At 62.7% G+C, this 17,916-nt stretch overlaps 2 protein-coding genes and 1 long non-coding RNA gene across 3 annotated transcripts in view; 2 read left to right on the forward strand and 1 right to left on the reverse strand.

The window, feature by feature from the left end:
- The window catches only part of MACROD1 (mono-ADP ribosylhydrolase 1), a 146,155-nt gene extending 138,609 nt beyond the window's left edge, over positions 1-7,546 (forward strand). The window contains exons 5-8 of the mRNA XM_073883296.1: positions 6,375-6,491; positions 6,965-7,086; positions 7,226-7,291; positions 7,520-7,546. Of these exons, the coding sequence (XP_073739397.1) occupies positions 6,375-6,491; positions 6,965-7,086; positions 7,226-7,291; positions 7,520-7,546 (332 nt within the window). The remainder of the gene's footprint in view (positions 1-6,374; positions 6,492-6,964; positions 7,087-7,225; positions 7,292-7,519) is intronic.
- Positions 7,547-7,777: 231 nt separating this feature from the next.
- On the forward strand, positions 7,778-8,113 carry LOC141370954 (uncharacterized). The gene is made up of 2 exons (XR_012375478.1): positions 7,778-7,817; positions 7,986-8,113. It is a non-coding gene; the product is annotated as an uncharacterized lncRNA (long non-coding RNA).
- A 136-nt stretch (positions 8,114-8,249) lies between these two features.
- Positions 8,250-16,020, reverse strand: OTUB1 (OTU deubiquitinase, ubiquitin aldehyde binding 1). The gene is made up of 7 exons (XM_025878726.2): positions 15,901-16,020; positions 14,179-14,240; positions 13,820-13,918; positions 10,099-10,217; positions 9,760-9,844; positions 9,437-9,631; positions 8,250-9,325 (listed from the first exon to the last, which is right to left on the reverse strand). The coding sequence occupies exons 1-7, from the start codon at positions 15,956-15,958 to the stop codon at positions 9,128-9,130; spliced, it is 816 nt and encodes a 271-aa protein (XP_025734511.1). The 5' UTR covers positions 15,959-16,020; the 3' UTR covers positions 8,250-9,127.
- Between the last annotated feature and the right edge of the window lie 1,896 nt (positions 16,021-17,916).

Here is a 17,916-nt window from a genome sequence, read left to right on the forward strand (position 1 = left end):
TGGCTCTCCTCTGCTCGGAGGCAGGCAGGCCTGGGGGATCAGCAGAGCCCGGGAGCATCCAAGCATCATCGCCTGGGCCTCCACTTCTGCCCAGTGGCCGCCCATGGCGGGGTGGCCTCCGCACCCTCCCTGGACTGGGCTGGACTCAGGCCCCAAGCGCTGCGCCAGGCAGGGGCTGTGGGGGGGCGGGCTCCGGCCTGAGCTGAGCAGACAGGGGAGGAGCATTTGATGAGGAGCAGCAAAGCCCCCCCCCCACACACACAGAGTCTGTCCCAGGCCATGCCGTACCTGCTCAAACTCCCCACGGCAGCGATGGAAGCAGTTCTAGCTTCTTCCACCAGGCTGGCAGATGCAGCCCTCCCCTCCCCCTTCCCCCACCTCCCACTCCCCCTCACCCCCAGCCCACCCTGGACTCTACCCGTGCCCTCTGCCTGAGCCCTCCTCCCCCAGCTTCCTGGAGCCCATTCTTTCTCGTCGCTCATGTCGCTCAGGGCTCTATCCAGATGCCACCTTCTCAGGGGAGCCTTCCCAGCTGCACACAGGGCCCGCCCGCCCCCACCCCCTTTCCGTCTTGTCCAGCTGCATTTCCTCCCACTTCACGGCTTGCAGTGAGGTAGAGCCCCGGGTTGCCTCCCTGCACATTTGGGCAGGTGGGAGAGACGCAGAGGCCAGTCATCTCAGGGGAGGCTGGAGGGAACCCCAGCCTGGCTCGGGGTGGAAGATTTTATTTCATGAACTCGTGGGAGCCGTGGAAGGTTGTAGGAGCAAGGGAGTGACATGTCCTCCCCTAGAAAAGGCCCCGGGCGTCCCTGCCCTAGCCCAGATGGTGACGGCGATGGTGGTGGGAGCAGCCACCCACTCTACCGAGCGCTCACGGCATGGAGCCGGGCCTCGTGGAGCCTCTCCTGCAGGATCTGGGGTACCCTCACCCCAGCGCGGGGGGGGCGTACCATTAACGCTCCATTTTACAGATGACAACACTGAGGCACCAGGTCCCTGGAGCGAACTGTGCTCCCCACCCCTAGCCCTGTGCAGGCCCTCCCTGGGTAGGAGGGACAGGGGGACTCAGGCCCCCCAGACCCCTGGGGCCTGCACCCCACCCTCGGCAAGATGCCGCCAGGCCCCTTCCTGCAGCTGCCATGGGGATTTTTAATAACGGGAGTGATTTTTGCATGATGAATGAGGCGCTGCCATTGTGTACATAATGAAGCCCTAATGTTTTCAAATCCCCATTTAAGGAGTTGATCTCACCCAGTAATGAATTTCACGTCACACTGTAGAGCTGCTGTCCATCTATCTTCTCCCTGGGGTGCCCACCCGCCTTGGCACTGCGAGGGTGGGGTCTGGCGAAGGTGGGCTCTGTCTCCCCCAATAGGCCAAGGCTCACAAGAGCTGGGGCTAGCACGGGCTTGTTGATCCAGTGAGTGAGGGTGTGGGCAGAGGCCGAAGATGGTTCTGGCAATGGGCATCCCATGGGGTTGTGGCTCCCGAGGCTCAGCCGGGGCCTGGGAGGAGGCCGGAGACTGGAGATGGAGAACGTAGGGTGGGCGGGGGGGGGGGGGGGCACTAGGCCCTGGGGTGGGTCATTTCTCCAGGCTTTATGGCTGGGCTTGTCATCCTCAGGGTCTGGGGCTTGGAGGCATCCCAGCAGCTTAGGCATCTGCCCCTGGCCCCGCTGGTACTCTCTCGGGGACTCAGTTTCCCCAGCCACCCAGGGGGGCCTGGCCCCTCTCAGCCCTGGCATTTGGGATCTCTGTGCAGGTGGCTGGGGCCCAGGCAGCAGCTGCAGGCTGCACCTAGGCAGCTGGAGTGGGGGGGGGGGGCTCTCCTCAGGCTGGGCTCCCAGCCCTGGGACCTGCGGGGGGGGTGGTGGTGGGAGATGTCTGGGTGGGGAGTGGTCCGTAGGGCCCAGACCCAGGTGTCTTCCTGTGCTCAACAGGGGCGCCCCTCCCCCAGCCCCCTCGGGCCTCAAGCTTGCCCCCGCCGCCCCAGCCCTCTCTGCCCAGGGCTTTCTCAGTGACCCCTGTCCCTCCGGCGAAGGAGGCCCCCAAGAGCCTGACGGGCAGAGCAGCCTTCTGGGGCTTGGTCTCCCCACAGAAAATGGGTGACACGGGGGACCGTGTGATAAAGTGCAGGGTACCTTGGTGCAGTCTCTCACTGAATGCTCACGCCAAATGGGGCAGAGGTGCTGTTACCCTGTAGAAGAGGGAAACAGAGGCACAGGGAGGGGAAGTGAATTCCCCAAAGCCACCAGCAGGCTTGTAGGTAGGATTTCTGGGAAAAGAAATCCCAGAAGGGGACACACAGGGGGCCAGATCCACAGGGCAGAGGAGAGGAATGGGGGAGTGGGGGGGGCCAGCCCAGGGCCCATCAGGGTCTCTTACCCCCTGGCAGGGACACAGCTGCCCCCCTCTCCCCCAGGCCACAGGCATCCTCATGTTCCTGTAAATAATTAATTAGCCCCTGCTTGCTTGTTTGTTTAGCATGAGGAATGCTCCCCCACTGAGATGCATTTATTGCTGAATAAATTTAAATATCTAATCTTCCCTTCATGAATATTACAGCACCCTAATAGCAGCCAACATCTCCTAAGCGCCTTGGCAAATGGCCCCCACAGGAGCCCGCCTGCCGTCGGCCTCTGTGGGCTTTGGGGGCTCTGGGAGGGCCTGGCTCCAGCCCCTGCCGCTCCTGGGGGCCTCCCGACCCCCACCAAACCTCCTAGGAAGGGGCGGGGTGTGAGCTGAGGGCCCCCCCCCCCCGCAGGCCCCTTGCAGGTATGGAGGCCACACCAGGGCCAGGGGGGACACAGGAGGGCTGCGGGGCTGCTGTGGCTGAGCCCGTTTAGGGGAAGAGCCTGGGAGCAGGGGCGAAGCTGGTGGGGGACAGACAGGGACCCCAGGCAGGAGCAGCATCTGATGAGCTCAGGCCGGGACAGAAGAGGTCCGGGAGGCAGGCGGACCGTCTCCAAGGCAGCCTTGCCGGACAGCAGTGGCTAGTGGTTGGCAGCACGGGGGCAGCTGAACAGTCACATGGGATGAGGGACCCCAGACCACAGGGCAACCAGAGTCCCCAAAGTCCCTCTGTTGGGAGGGCGATGTGTTGACATGGAGAGGGGGACCGGAGCCCTGCTGCAGGGAAGAGGGGTGTGCAGACAGCAGGGCGAGTTTGCGCAAGGAGGAAGGGGGAGCCAGCCAACCAGGATGGGAGGGAGGCTGGGGGGCCGGAGAGAAGGCCTTCTCTGGTCCTCGAGGAAGTAGAACAGTCCACCTGTGTGACCCCGGGCAAGTCTTTGATCTTCTCTGTGCGTCAGTGTCATCTACTATAAAGCAGGGGAAATAGTAGCACCTCCTAGGGTGGCTGGGAGGACCGACAAGGAGATGTGACCCGCTCAGCGCCTGGCAGGTGCTCCAGAAGAGTCTGTGCTGGCTGGGACTCAGGAGCCAGAGCCTGGAGCCTGAAGAGGGAGCAGGCCAGGGCTGAGGGAGGAGGCAGAGCGGTCCTTAGGGCAGGCTAGCGGGGAAGGGTGCGTTCTGGACCTGGCGGAGAGTCATCTGAGGAAGGCGCCACCCCTGACACATGGGTCAGGGTCCGTCTCCACGGGAGGGACCCCAGGTTTTCTGCTGACTTGGGATGGAACAGGGGTTGAGTGGGAGGCTTGAGGTTTGTTCGGATGTGGCTAAAGGTCCCGGGGAAGGGATCAAGGGTGAACTGGTGTGAATTGGGGTCACCACCCTCCCACCGGGCAGCCCCCAGGGTCAGGTGGAAAGGGGGGAGGAGGGACATCTCCCTTGGGTGAGACCCCGGGAAGCCGAAGCCGCCTCCTGCGGGCTCTAGGGTTCAGCTTCCCCCAGCAGGAGAGGCAGGACAGAGCCGAGGAAGCAGAGCCCGGGAAGCTGCAGGTCACAAGGGGAGACAGGCCAGGGGCGGCCCTTTGGGCGTGTGGCTAAGGACAGCAGGCTGTTGGTCCCCTCTGGCCCTCAGAGACGGTAGAGTGACCAGGCTGGTGTGGACAGGGAGGGCGCCAGGCAGGAGCGGGGAGTCTGTGCTCCGGCTTGTTGGAGAGAGGGTGGGGCAGGGGTGGGGCCCAGGGCCTGGCCCTCATCTCTGCCTGGGTGGGGGACACAGATCCCCTAGGCACTTGCAGGGCAGTCACCTGGCCTGGATGATGCGGGTGGGTGGGGGTGGTGGCCAAGGCTTCTGCAAGCTCCGATTCCCTCCTCCCCTTCATGCCCCCAGGTCAGTCCCAAGGGCCTGGCTGCCAGCCTGAACACCTCTGCAGGAAACATTAAGTCCCTGAAACACAGATCGCACTGAGCTGCACTTCCGCACAGCGTGCACAGCAGGCCAAGGTCGCCTGCGGGGTGCACGGCACCAGGAGATGGCAGGCAGCCAGGTGCCCAGTGGCTGACACCATTGGGGCAGGGCCGGGAGGCCCCGGGGAGCGCCGGCTCAGACCCGCTCCTGTGCATACCCCCCGTATGCCCCGGACGCTCCGGACACCCGCCTCCGCTCACACTCTCAGGTGTACACACGTGGAGCACATGCTTCTGCTATCACACTGTCCTAACAGCCAACACGCACATCACCTTCAGCCATGCCGGGCACTGGCTTAAGCACCTTACCCAAATGAATTCACTTAATCCTTCCAAAAGCCCTGTGAGATGGAGGTCTACTATTACCCCAGCTTACAGATGGGGCAGTTGAGGCCCAGAGAGATTAAGTGATATGCTCTAGGCTACACATCTGTGACTGGCAGAGCGGGGACTAGAACCCAGGCTGCCCAGCTCCCCAGCCCCCACTGTTGCGGGAGGCGCAGGGTGGTCACCTGGCACCTCACCCAGAACGGACCCACTGCTCGGGGACACTGTATAGTGCAGGCTGCACACCCACTGAGTGCCACCTGGACCCGTAGCTCAGGGGCCCTGCCTTGGGTCCCACTCTCCACCCCCTCCCATGGCCCCCCTCCCTGCACAGGAGAGGAGGGGGCGGGACCCAACCCCAGAGGCCCTCCCAGGGTCCCCCCAAGTCCTCTACCCCATCCATCCCACCCCCGGGATGCTCTGGGAAGTTGCCTGGTGCCAGCTCCAAGTGAAGTCACGAAATTAGGTTTAATTGGGCCCCACAGGGCACAAAAGAAAAGAGAAGAAAGAGGAGGGTGGTCCAGCTGGTGTCCCTGGACCTGTGCCAAGACACTGGGGGTGGGGCTGTGGTGAAGGAGGAAGGGCCTCTGTTTGCGCGTCTGCAGAATGGAGAAATGGGGGTTCTTTCCTGCCGCTGGTGCCCAAGGAGCTCCTGGCACGGGCCCCGGGCTGCCCAAGGAGCTAGGGAGCAGCCGGCGGTGGGTCACGTTCTCCTGGCCAAGGTGCCAACCCCTCCCCTGAGGAGGGGTCACTGTGGCTGTTTTCCAGATGAGGCAGTGGACGCCTAGGGGAACGGACTTGCCGGGGTGCCCCACGGGCACAGCGGATGAGAGCCGAGCCCCGCCTTTCCCGCCGGGGCCGCTCGGGCTGTGGCGCCTGGGTGAGATCGGGCTGGAGGAGCGTCTCGGGCGCGTTTCTCTGGCCCCGCGTCCCCAGGGTCGCTGCCGAGGCCCCGGAGCTGCCCTCAGATAAACAAGCCCAGGCCCGCCCGCAATTAAGCCGGATGCGCTAACGAGCAGGGGCGCGCGCCCGGATCCACCTGCGCGGCCCGGATCCGCGGCCCCGTCCACCTCCCCGCGTGGCGCACGGAAGGGGCTGGAAGACCCAGGCTCCAGGCCCAGACCGCACCTGCCACTTGTAATGGGGTGACCCCAGTTTCTTCATCTGTAAAGTGGGTCCTAGAGTTTGCGGCGGCCACGAGCGGCCTCGCCTTGGGATCGGATGCGCGGTGCCTGTCGGCGCCCCGGGGCTCCTCGGGCGGAGGCGGTCCCTGGTCGCGGCCCCCGCGGTGCTTCCGGACCAGACCCGGGAGGGCGACCTTCCCCTTGGCCGGGCTAGGGTGGCGGTTCCTGCCGCCGCGGACCCCGCCTAACGGAGCCACCCCGGCAGCTGGAGGCCCTCGCCCGGCGCGCGCACCTGCCGCGCGGCGGGGAACGAGCAGGGAGGGCCCGGCGCGCCCCCTGCCGGCCGCCCCGCGCGGCTTCCCTCCGGGGCCCGCTGCGGCCTGCCGGGGCGCCTGGGCCTGTCCAGATGTGGAACAAGTGGGGGCGGTGGGTATTGCGAGCGGCTGGAGGCCGCGGGAGGAGGCGCGGCGCCGGGTGAGCCTTGGCACAGCCGAGGGGGCTGCGAGTAGTCTGTGCTTGGGCCTCCGCCTTCTCCTCTGTAAAACGGGCTCAGGCGTGAGGCGGGGAGCCCCACGGCTCACCCCACGGCTCACTGCCTCCTGCCCTGCAGTGGACGGCTGCATCCACCGCGCCGCGGGACCCCTGCTCACCGACGAGTGCCGGACCCTGCAGAGCTGCGACACCGGCAAGGCCAAGATCACCGGCGGCTACCGGCTGCCGGCCAAGTGTGAGTCCCGACCCCCCCAACCCCCACTCCTGTGGGGCGCAGACAGGGCACCTTGTGTAATTGCGGGGCTAGGGGAGCAGCCCCCACAGAATTGCTGGAGGCCTCCTCAGGGGTCCCTTCTTCACCTTTAGTGCGGGGAGCCGGCCCCTCCTCGCACGCGCCGGGGCGCGGGTGGCGGGAGGGGGAATGCGTGGAGCCGGGGAGGGGAAGAGCTGAGGGGGAAGTGCCTTCCCTCACCCCCTCCGCCCCGCGTCTCAGCCGGGTCCATACAGATGTGGGGAGGCGGCCCAGCGCGGACCTGCCTGTCTCTATGGGGGAGCTCATTTGAGCTCGAGGGCACACATGGGTGGGGGACTCTCAGAACTTGGGGAGAGGGCCTGTTTCCTGTCCCCTCCAGGGCGCAGGCCGTCAGGGGGATAAAGCCTCTGACCCCTTGGGGACCCCGGCTGCTCTGACGCCGTCGCCTCCCGTAGATGTCATCCACACGGTGGGACCCATCGCCCACGGAGAGCCCAGCGCCAGCCAGGCGGCCGAGCTCCGCAGCTGCTACCTGAGCAGCCTCGATCTGCTGCTGGAGCATCGGCTCCGCTCCGCGGTGAGGGGGGCCGGGCGCCAGGCGGGGGTGGGGGCAGCCTGGAACTGGGGGAGGAAGGCGCCCCCGGAGGCGGCGGGCGGCAGGCAGGCGGAGAGTGACGCTGTCCCCAATTCCCTCTCACCTCCCGCGCCCGCCACAGGCATTCCCCTGCATCTCCACCGGCGTGTTTGGTGAGTTGGGGGCGGGGGAGCGGGGCGCGGGGTGGGCCCAGACGCAGGGGGGGCCTGGGCGGGGGGGGAAGGGGGGGGGCAGAGCCGGGGGGGGGGGGGTGGGGGGGGGGCGGGGGGGGGAGGGGGCGCCGCACCCCGGCTCCGCTGACCAGCCCTCGATGCATCCCCTCCCCTTCTCTCGGGATCGGTTTACTCCCCTGAGCCCAGGGCGGTTGGGTGCACACCGTGAGGCCCTTCTGTGAAGGGTCTATGGGCCCCTCCAGAGCAAGGCAGGTGAAAACCTGCGGTAAGACCACACAGCCAGGGTGTGGGCGGCCCCCCGCCCAGGCTAAGCAGACCCTGGCGCAGGTGGACCGACTCATCATCTGTGTGTTCCTGGAGAAGGACGAAAGCATCTACCTGCAGCGGCTCCCCCACTACTTCCCAGTGGGTGAGCACCCCCCCACCCCCGCGCCCGCGCTGGGTCGGCCCCTGCCCCTCCCCCACCCACCCCAGGGCAGGCTCTCACTGTCCTCTGCCTTCCAGCCTGACGGCACCCACCGCCCACCCTGCCCAGGACTGGTAAGCAGGGCCTGGCCCGCCATGTGGCTGCCCCCTAACCTGCCCACTAACGCACGGGCTCACCTCCCCGCCCTCGCTCACCCCCACGCAGGAAAGCCGAGAGGGCGGCCTGGGCGGCTGGGGGAAGCCCAGGGCCCACACTCCCTGACCGTTCTGCTCTACCCACAGACTCGCCTGGGCCTACTGGACCTCACTCCCAGCTCTAAGAGGTCCCCGAAGCCTGCAGCTGGGCCTGGGCCCCCAGTTCTTCCCCTCAGCCCCCCAGGAGCCTCCTAATAAAGACCACCCTTGCTGCGGCGGCTAGTCCGAGTGCTGGCTGGGGAAGGGGGCGGCAGCCCTGAGGTGCGGACAAGTGCCTTCGGCTTCAAGGGAAGGGGCTGGCGAGCGCGCTTGGTGGCTGGGCGGGCGGAGGCACGGGCCAGACGGCAGAGGTGGGCAGCAGCACGTCACATTTATTGAGGGCCTGCCCCCAAGGAGCTCACAGCCTGGGGGCCAAGACCCCACATGTGCTGGGGGAGGGGAAAGAGGTAAAGGCAAAAAAGGAAGGCAATGCAGAGACAGTGTGGCCCAAGCAAAGGGGGTGCAAAGCAGGCAGGGGGAGGGGGGGGGAGGAAGGGCAGCCTGGCAAAGCCCTGCCTAGACCTGGGGGACCATGGACGAAGCACCGGCTTGAAGGCTGCCCCTCCCCAGCCAGGTTGGTGCCACCCCAGCTCCTCCACCTGCCGAGCCAGGTCCCACAATGTCAGCCCTCTCCACCCAGGACTGGACCAGGCAGACCCCTGATGGGAGAGAGGGCAGCTCAGGTTTGGGGGCCCTGACCAGGACAGCCAGGTGGAGTCAGGGCCTAGGAGGGAGCGGCCTGCAGCCTGGGCAGTCCTAGGTCCCTGGGCAAGTCCCCCAAGGAACCTCCAAGATTCTCGTGGAAGCCCCTGGGCCAGCTAAGGAGGGAAGGGGGATGGCTGCCTGAAGGGAAGGGAGCAGGTCACCAGAAGGGGGTCCCCAAGAGGCCTAGCCCCCTCAAAACTGCTCCTGGTGGGGAGGCTTGGGTGTGGACAGGTGGAAGGCCAAGAGGAACCCACCTGGGGGGGGGGGGGGACAGCCGGACACAGCGGCCGGGCAGGCAGCAGCAGAGCAGGGACACGCAGACACGCGGCTCACCACCAGCATCCCCTTTAATAAAATGTGGAAGGTTGCGTGACGGGGAGGGGGGGGAGTGAAATATGACCATTTACAACCACAAAAAACCTCTGTACATGTCTAGCGCCTGGCAGAGGGGAGGGCAGGCAGGGCAGCGGCGGGTGGGGCCAGCCCTATTTGTAGAGGATGTCGTAGTGTCCAGGCCGATAGAGGAGGTACACCTTGGGCTCGGAGCCCTCGGGAAAGATGTGCGGGTTGGTGGTGCCGCCCTCGCCGCGGTCCATGTACTCCACCTGGATGGAGACGCTGAGGGCCTGGGCCAGCGCGATGATGTGAATGTGGTCGCTCTCCTTGCACATGGGCTCCACCTCCTGCGGCCCGGGCGCGTTGAGGGGGGGGGGGTGAGGGCCCAGAGGTCAGCGCTCCTCCCCCCACCCCGGGCGCTCCCCACCCCGAGGCAAGAGAGGAAGGGGGGGCAGCACCTGCTGACAGAACTCCTTGACCGTCCGCCCCCCCTCGATGAAGTGCTCGAAGAACTTGCTCTCCCGCTGCAGGTAGCCTGAGGTGAGCAGCCGCAGGTACACCACCAGGTAGTCCGAGGTGCTCTGGTCGTTGAAGGAGGCCAGCAGGTCAGCTACGGAGGTCTGCTTCTCCACCTGCTCGATCAGGTCCATGAACTGCCACGCACAGGGGACAGAGGGTACAGCGAAGGAGACGGGTCAGCCCCGCCGCGGCCAGGCCACCCCACCTCCACCCCGGCCGGGAGGGGGGGGGGGGGACAAGGGGGAGGGGGAGCTGGGCTCACCGTGTTGTGGAAATCCTCGATTGTGAACTCGGTAAAGCCCTGGGACACCAGGTCCTCTTTGCTCTTGGCAGACACGGCCTTAAACCTGTGAGTGGGTGGGCAAGGGAGGCGGGCATGGGCTGGCCGGGCAGTGGGGAGGCGGGCCCAGAACTGGGGAACCGGCCAACACGGGGGTGGGAGGGGGGCATCCCCAGCTCGGAACGGAACACCAGAGCAGGAGCCCCGCTGGCGTCGGGCCTTAGTTGGGGGCTGCACCCCTAGTCCCTGAGAGCCGGAGGGAGCCCTGAGGAAGCCCCGCGTGGCCCTCCTGGAACCTCCCACCACGCCCACCAGCCTCACCGCTGCAATTCCTTGCTGTCGTCCAGCAGCGCCTCCAAGTGCGAGAATCCGAAAGCTCGGTAGAAGCAGTTTCCGTCGGGCCTGGTCTTGCGGATGTATGAGTACTTTTTGTGGAGGTCCTGCAAAGAGACAGCCCCCACCCGCCCCACCCCCATGCCTGTCAACATCAGGCCAGACCAGGGTGGGCCAGGGGAACACCTCCCCTGCCCCCTACAGAGGTCATACCACAGCGGGGACAACGGAGCTCCCAGCAGCCACCTGCCATCCTTGGCCGCTGACTCCGGGGATGGGAGTCACTTTGTGACCCACTGGCCGGAGCCCCAGCAGCCTCAGGACCCTGGGACTTAGGCACACACGGGCTGCTGGGGGCACCGGTGTCCTCACCAGCCCCGGGGCATGCCAGGCTGCTGGGCCCACGGGGCTGTTTCTTCCTAAAAATGGGCAAACGGCTCCGTGCTGGTCCGACACGGCTTTTCCAGACAGCAGTCTTTCAAACCGTGTGAGTCCAGGGCAAGCAAGTCAGGATGGGGCTGCAGGGCTGGGCTGCACACGGCAATCCCCGCAGGGGACACAGCCTCCCCGGCCCCCTACACCCGGCCCTACCCACTCACAGGCCCCTGCCCCGGCCCAGCTCTGCTTCCCTCCCCACACGCAGTGCCATTTCCTCCGTCTGTCCAGCCTCCCCCACGCGTGTGCTGAGCAGGCCTCCCGCCCCTGGACTAACTCGTGCCTGCTGCATTCTCCTTAACCCCTGCCCGCCTTCCCGGTGACCTCGCTTCCTTCCTGAGGACTTTCACGGAGAACCTGAGCCCCGGCCAGCACACCCGCCGCAGCCTTCTCTCCTGCTCCCCGGAGGGGCTGAGGCTCCGCTGGGCCCCCCTCTGGTCCGCCTCAGAGCCGGTCCCCTCCCTTGGGCTCAAGGACATTGCTCCAGGAAGCCTCCCCCTCCCTCCTGCATCATCAATTTTTCTCTCCCTCCTGGTTTAGACTCATCAGCATACAAACACAAGGCTAGTTCTTGCTTAAAAAAAATCCTCTGCTTCACATGAATTCCTTTCCAGCTACCACCCGATTTCTATCCTTTATAGCAAAACTGCTCTGGCTGTCGTCTGTGCTCAGTCTCCGTTTCTCTCCCACTAACTCGACCCAAGCGGGCTTTCACTCCAGTCAAGGCCACGCCTGCCTTTCCTCAATCCAAGGGCCAAGCCCCCACTCCTCCGCGCAGCATCCACCACGAGGAGGGGGACACCTCCCACCACACGATCCCGTCCGCACCACCCGCCCCGTCCACACCGTCCTTCACACAGCATGTAGGCCCCAGCCTCGCTGTGTCCTCCCCGTCCTTTCAACCTGTGAAAGTCAGGGCCACCACCAAACCACCCGGCACCCTTCCTCAAGACACCACGTGCCACCTGCACACCACACCCCCATCCACGGCGCCTGCCATGGGAAGGGCACCACCCGGCTGAGGCCTGGGACGGCCTCCGGGGGCCAAGTGCACTCACTCCCTTACCACTGCTGCTCTGGGGATTCCGACAGCCCCAAATATAACTCTTCACCAGCCCCATCTCCACCCTCAACTCCCATTGACGCACATCCAAGTGTCTCGCCTACTTGTCCTGTCTGGGCTGCCCGGCCCGACGGGGCGAGTCCTGACCCCCACAAGCCCCCTCTTCTTCACAGCCCACCCCCGGTGCAAGTGCAAGGCGCGGCCTCTCAGCTGTTCAAGCCAAAACCTGTCACCACTGCCCGCAGCCCGACCCGCACCCTGGCCCTGCCCCAGCCAATCCAACGCAGATCCAAAGGCTTCAATCCACCAAGTCTCTTCTCCACGGCTTCTCACTACCCTTTGGCACTCCGGTCCCAGTCACTCCCTCCTCCAGGCTTCCTCCCAGGTGTCCCTGCTCCAGCAGCCAGAGGAACCAGAGAAACCTGCTAATACTCCTCCTCTGCCTGGCCACGTGTCTGTCTCCCAGCCCTCTCCTGCTCCCCCGCGCTGCTCTAGCCACAAACCCCCAGCGCACCTCACCCCGGCCTCAGCCTGCCCCACTCCACCCAACGCCCACAGACTGCTCCCCTCCTGCTTTCAGTCTGTCACTCCAACGCCACCCTCTCGGCAAGGCCTTCCACCCGCCCTCCCACTCCTTCTCCTTTCCCTGCTTTACTTTTCTCCAAAGCACTTACCGCCTTCTGACATCTACACCCCGGGTGCCTCTGCCTGATTCTCCGTCTTCCCACCAGGACACAAGCTTTGTGGGGGCAGGAGCGTGCTGACTGCACTCCTCACTCGGCCTCCGGGACCTAAAACGGTGCCTGGCCCACAGCATGTGCTCACAAATGGCCAATCGCATCACACAATGCATCCGAAGAGCCCAAACCGCTGTAGCTACCGGAAAAGCTACTAGAATCATTCCGAGCACTTACCCTGTGCCAGGCCCTTTGCGGACGGCCAGTGCCCACTACCCTAAATCCTCACAGAGGAGCAGATCACCCAAGTCTGCTTGGGCTCTGCTGTCCAGGCTTAGGATCCAGGCAGAGGTGGGCTGAGGCCAGCACAGAGCAGGGGTGTGGGGGCACTAAGGCAGACTTCCCGCACAGACAAAACACAGTGGACACTCGAACATTTGCTGAATGACTCAGCGAGAAGAACAACAGAGGCTCCAAGAAATTCAGTGTGTTGCTGAAAATCATAGCCAGAAGTGAAGCCAGAACTTGAACCCAGGTCTGTCAGGCCCCAAAGCCAGTGCCTTCAGCTCTCCACAGTCCTCTTGGGTAAATCATAAACACTCTGAGCTAGGGGTCAGAGTAGAGAACAGGCCACTGGATCTGGCCTGCAGGTGTGCTGTTTGGATCACACAACATTTCACATTTGAATTAGCTGCCTCCTGTTAGAAGTCAGGAGACTCACATCAAAATCATTATTTCTGGCTTATCTTGGAAAAACAGATCCAGAAACGATGGAGCGACAGGCACGGACACTCCTATTTGCTCCAGGGGCTTCCACTCCCTGGTGCTGGCTGAAGCAGAACTGTGGTGTCCTGTTCACCACCTAACCCGGCCACCTTCCATCACCTACCTCCCCAGCGCCTAATATGGATAACCCCAAAGACACCTCCTTTCAGGTGGAAGACTCTAAGCATCTCTGATCTTGGCGGGGGGGGGGGGGGGTAACATTTACTAAGCCCTCAGGCTGTGCCCACTGGATACTATTTACACATACCCACTGTCCCCGCTCACAAAGAGAGCGAGTGGTTAAGGGTCTCACCTCAGGCTGAGAGAGAGCCCAGACTTGCACAGGTCCGCAGGTCCCTTTGCCCCAGTGCCGCCTACTCCTCCACAAAGATCCCAGAGGCAGGCAGCAGGACCGGCCTCTCCCAGCCGCTCAGCGCCTACCCAGCCTGCACCAGTCCCCACAGGCATCATCTCCCTCAACAACTGCCCTGCGGGCAGATACATTCTTTATTCTGATTCCACAGCAGAGGACCCCACAGCTCAGAGACACTGAAGGCCTTGCAGAGGGTACGGCTGCTGTATGGCAGAGTCAGGATATGAATCAAGGTCTTTTCGATTCCCGAGTCTGCATACTTGAGAACCAGCAACCAGAGGGCTACCCCAAAATGCTACCCTCTCTGAGGCCAGGCCAGCAAGGAGTGGGTCTGAAGCAGGCACACTCCTGCCCCTACCCCCAGGGCTCTTCCTGCCCCCTCAGCCAGGCTCCCACCTTGATCTTCTGTTGATAGATGTTGTCATCCTCAGCATACTCCTTGTACAGGACCGAAAGCTCCAGCCGCTCCGAGACCAGGGGGTTCTGCACAGCAATCTGCACGGGGTTGGAAACCCATCACGCTCTGGCACGCAGATGGAGTGACCCACACCTAACAGCCAGAACACCTGAAGGCGGAGAGCTGGAGCAATCACCCAGTGGCACAGTGACACCCACCCCTCAACCCACCCCTCCCCAAGACATCCAGTACCTAGCACAGCTTGGGGAGGAGGAGGCTTCCAAAGTAGAGATAAACAATAGGCCTCAGGCCCAGGCTATGCTTCCCCACAACAGGGCCACTGGCCACAGCCCCTCACCTCTTGCTGAATTCGGTCCTGCTGAGCCATGATGGCTTCATCATAAGCAAGACAGTTAACACCTGGAAGGAAGCAAGCCAAGGATTACAGTGGGCCCTGGCTATCTCCACGCCAGGCAGCTGGGCCAATGACAAGCGCAGCCAGGACCAGGAGAGCAGGCATGGAATCTGCAAGTTTGCATTAAACACTCTGCTCTACCCCAACGGTGTGGTCTTGGCAAAGTCCTTTCCCTCCCAGGCCCTAGTTTTCTCATCTTTAAAATGAAGGGACAAAGGTGTGTCCTGCCCCAAGGTGCACTCATTCAGCTCTAACACCCCCCCCCCCCCCCCCACTTTCTAACATCAATTCCCAGCAGCCTGAGAATGCTCTGGGGCCAGGCAGGGTCTCTTGGGGAAAGCAAGATGAGGCAGAGTTCCCGGCTGAAGGAGAGCTTCCCGTAAGCCTGCACTTTACTCGATCACACCCTTCCTCCTCCTGCTGTGCTGGGTTTTCTTAATGCCCATTTTACAGATAACAAAACAAATGCAGACTGATGGAAGTAACCTGCCCACGGTCGTGACTAACGAAGGCCTGTGCTCAAACCCAGGTGTGCCCAATTCTAAAGTCTGAGCTCTTTACCACAATCTCTCTCCTCCGCCACCTCACTGCAGAGGCCTTTCCTCAGCTGTAAAACGGGGCTAATACCACCACCCTTCTCCTCCCCTCACTGCAATGTCAAGAGAAAGGCGGGGTACGTTGAAGGCATACTGTTAAGTGTTCATCAGTGGACCTGTGGACCCCACCCTCCACAGCCACTGGTGAGGAGCCAGGAGACCTGAATTCTGGTCCTTGCTCGCTCTTATGTGATCCTGAGCAAATCTCTTCTGGAGGCCTGCGACTCCCAGCATTCAGTCTCTCAAGTGTGCGGTTAGAAGGGGGTGTGTGTGCGCTAAATGACTTTTAAGGTCAATTCCTTTTGAGCCTGAGCATCCCGGATCCTCAGCTGGGCTCTGACCCATCCCTTACACTGCCCTGCACCAGAGCTGTCCCTCCCACTCAAGTGACCTACTCGGGCCCCGCGGCCTAACCACGGGTGAAAAGGGAGAGGGAGGCACCGTTTTGAAAGGTCCACCTCCAGAGGTCTAAGAAAACAATGCCCAAGCAGGAGGAAAGGGGCTGCAAAGCCAGAAGAGGGGGCTCTACCGGAAACGAGGGCTGCAGTCCTGAGGCACACAACGCGGCCGCTCACAACCCCCGGCCGCCCGCTGCATCCCGAGCGGCCCGCCCAGTCCTTTGTGCTCGGCGGCCCGGCGTAACTCGACGCCCTGCCGGGCGCAGCCTGCTCTGGAGAAGGCGGGCGGCCAGGCCCCGGTCTATAGGCCCCGGCCTGACCGCAAGGACTGGGGCGGGAGGGCTGGGGACCCGGGAGCCGGGCGGCCGGCGCGGAGGGGCTGGGCGGGGGGCGGGGCGGCCCAGGCCCCGCCCCGGGCGCGCGCGAAGGCAAGGAGCCGCGGGCCTGCGCCCGCCTCGCTCGCCCGCTCGCCCGCCGGCCCGGCCAGCCGGGGGTCGCGGCGGCGGCTCCTTCCATTGTGAGGGGGAGGGGAGGCGGCGGCGGCGGAAGAAGGGGCCGTCGGTGCGTTTCGGCCCCGGCCGCCGGCGGCCCCGCCCCTAGCCTCCTCGGGAACTGGCGACCCGGCATCGCCCCTGGTAGCCCGGGCCGAACGGTCCTCCCCGGGTCAGTACCTTCGGAGTCGCTGCCGAGCGGCTCCTGCTTCTGCTGCTGAGGTTCCTCCGCCGCCATCTTTAAACAGCACCTCACCGCCGACCGCTTCCGGGTTAGTAGTTGCCCTCCTCCCGGAAGGGAGCCCCTCCTCGTGGCCCCTCCTTGGCAACGCCCCTAGCGACGGGATCCCCTCGGGAGTCAACACCTGTGGGGCTCGCAGTCAGGTGTGGCTGCCGCCCCGCCTACCCTCCGCCCGCACTCTTGCTGGGCTCCATCTTCCCAATTCCCAAAGTTCCCGGTGATAAGAGCCTTCCGGAGCCAATTCAGATTTCTTTTCAGTGGAGTTTGAAGCGCGGATTGAGGTACTGAGATGAGTGGGAAGGTGAGGTTAAAATCACCGGAGGCAGCATTGCTGCTGCGGACCCCAGAACTCCTGGCAGTGATTGCAGTGGGGAGAACCTGGCGGTGGAGACGGAATCGTGCTAACAAGGGAGCCCCAGGACATCACCGCCCGGGTCCACGGGGCCTCGCTTCTGAGCGGACTTCGGTGTCCTGTTCCGGCGGGGAGAACATGTCCCTTACGGTCAGGGGCAAAGTCTTGGGACCTAACTTTGGACTCCGTGCCTTTCTGGTTAATTAGAAAAGCAGCCCTCCTCCCTTTTTTTTGAATTGATAAAAATGGAAAACATTAGTGGTTGCCAGAGGTTAAGTGAGGGGCCGAAGGGAAGTGGATGTGATTGTAAAAAGGATGCGGGAGGGATCCTGGTGGAAATGGAGATGTTCTCGATTTTTTTTTTAAGATTTTATTTTATTTACCAGAGACGCAGCAAGAGAGGGAACACAAGCAGGGGGAGTGGGAGAGGGAGAAGCAGGCTTCCTGCTGAGCAGGGAGCCCTATCCTGGGCTCAATCCCAGGACCCTGGGATCCTGACCTGAGCCGAAGGCAGAGGCTTAACGACTGAGCCACCCAGGCGCCCCAAGATTTTTTTTTAAGATTTTATTTTTAAGTAATCTCTGCACCCAACGTGGGGCTCAAACTCACAATCCTGAGATCCAGAGTCTCCCGTTCCACCCACTGGATTTAACCAGGCGCCACACTTTTTTTAAGGAAACTCTACCCCCAAGTGGGGATGGAACTCTCCATCCACCTGGAGATGAAGAGTTGCATGCTCTACCTACTGAGCCAGCCAAGTGCCCCTGAAATGTTCTATATCGTGACCGTGTACGAATACTCTGGTATATGCCATACTATAGTTTTGCAGGATTTACCTACCAATGGGGAAAACTGGGCAAAGGGTACACAGGATCTCTCTGTGTAACCTATTAAGATTGCCTGTGAATTATCCAAAAATAAGTTTAAAAAGCGGCAAGGCCGGAGTGCCTGGCTGGATCAGTCTGTAGAACATGCAACTCGTGATTTTGGGGTTGTGAGTTCAAGCCCCACACTGGGGACAGAGTTTACATTTAAAAAAAAAAAAAAAGGCAGCAAGCCTTAAATGCTGAAGATGTTGTTGTTTAGAGAGGTTACAGTCTGTGGCTCAGTTTCCCAGCTTCTTCATGAGGGGACAGCAGTGTTTGAGCACCTGTCGGAGGCTGTGCCTTAGTCCCAATCAGACCCCTCAGTTTGTGACAGTACAGGAGTGGAATATGATTGAATATTCTCATGAGCTACATGCAGTCCTGGGGTAGGTGCAGTTGGTGCCTGGGCTCACCACCCAGTACACAGTGGCCTTCTCACCGCAGCTCTACAGATGCCTCATCTGTATTCCAGTGACATTGCAAATTACTATTTATTGGATCACTGAGCCTTGGGGTTGCTTCTAAGCTCAAGAAAGCAAAGGGTCCACCCTGGTTGGACCCGTGCTTACCAAACTGTTCATTCCTTCTCCCAGTTTTAACACCGAAATCTGTAACTGCCGGTATCTTCTTCAGTCAGTAGAACTGGTATTCCCAAACGGAGAGCTAATATAGTTGATGACAGCAATATGATTTCTACTTGGCTTTTCAAAATCTTGAAAACTGGGGCGCCTGGGTGG

This window comes from Callorhinus ursinus, unplaced genomic scaffold (assembly GCF_003265705.2).
Source record: "Callorhinus ursinus isolate GAN/ISIS: 27379988/994484 unplaced genomic scaffold, GSC_fseal_2.0 scaffold51, whole genome shotgun sequence".
NCBI lineage: Eukaryota > Metazoa > Chordata > Mammalia > Carnivora > Otariidae > Callorhinus > Callorhinus ursinus.

Excerpts from the sequence above, each read along its gene's own strand:
- OTUB1 (XM_025878726.2), bottom strand. The coding sequence starts at position 15,958 with ATGGCGGCGGAGGAACCTCAGCAGCAGAAGCAGGAGCCGCTCGGCAGC. Across the intron at positions 9,845-10,098 it reads GACAGCAAGGAATTGCAGCG|GTTTAAGGCCGTGTCTGCCA; the intron begins GTGAGGCTGGTG and ends ACCCACTCACAG. Across the intron at positions 9,326-9,436 it reads TCAAGGAGTTCTGTCAGCAG|GAGGTGGAGCCCATGTGCAA; the intron begins GTGCTGCCCCCC and ends CCCGGGCCGCAG.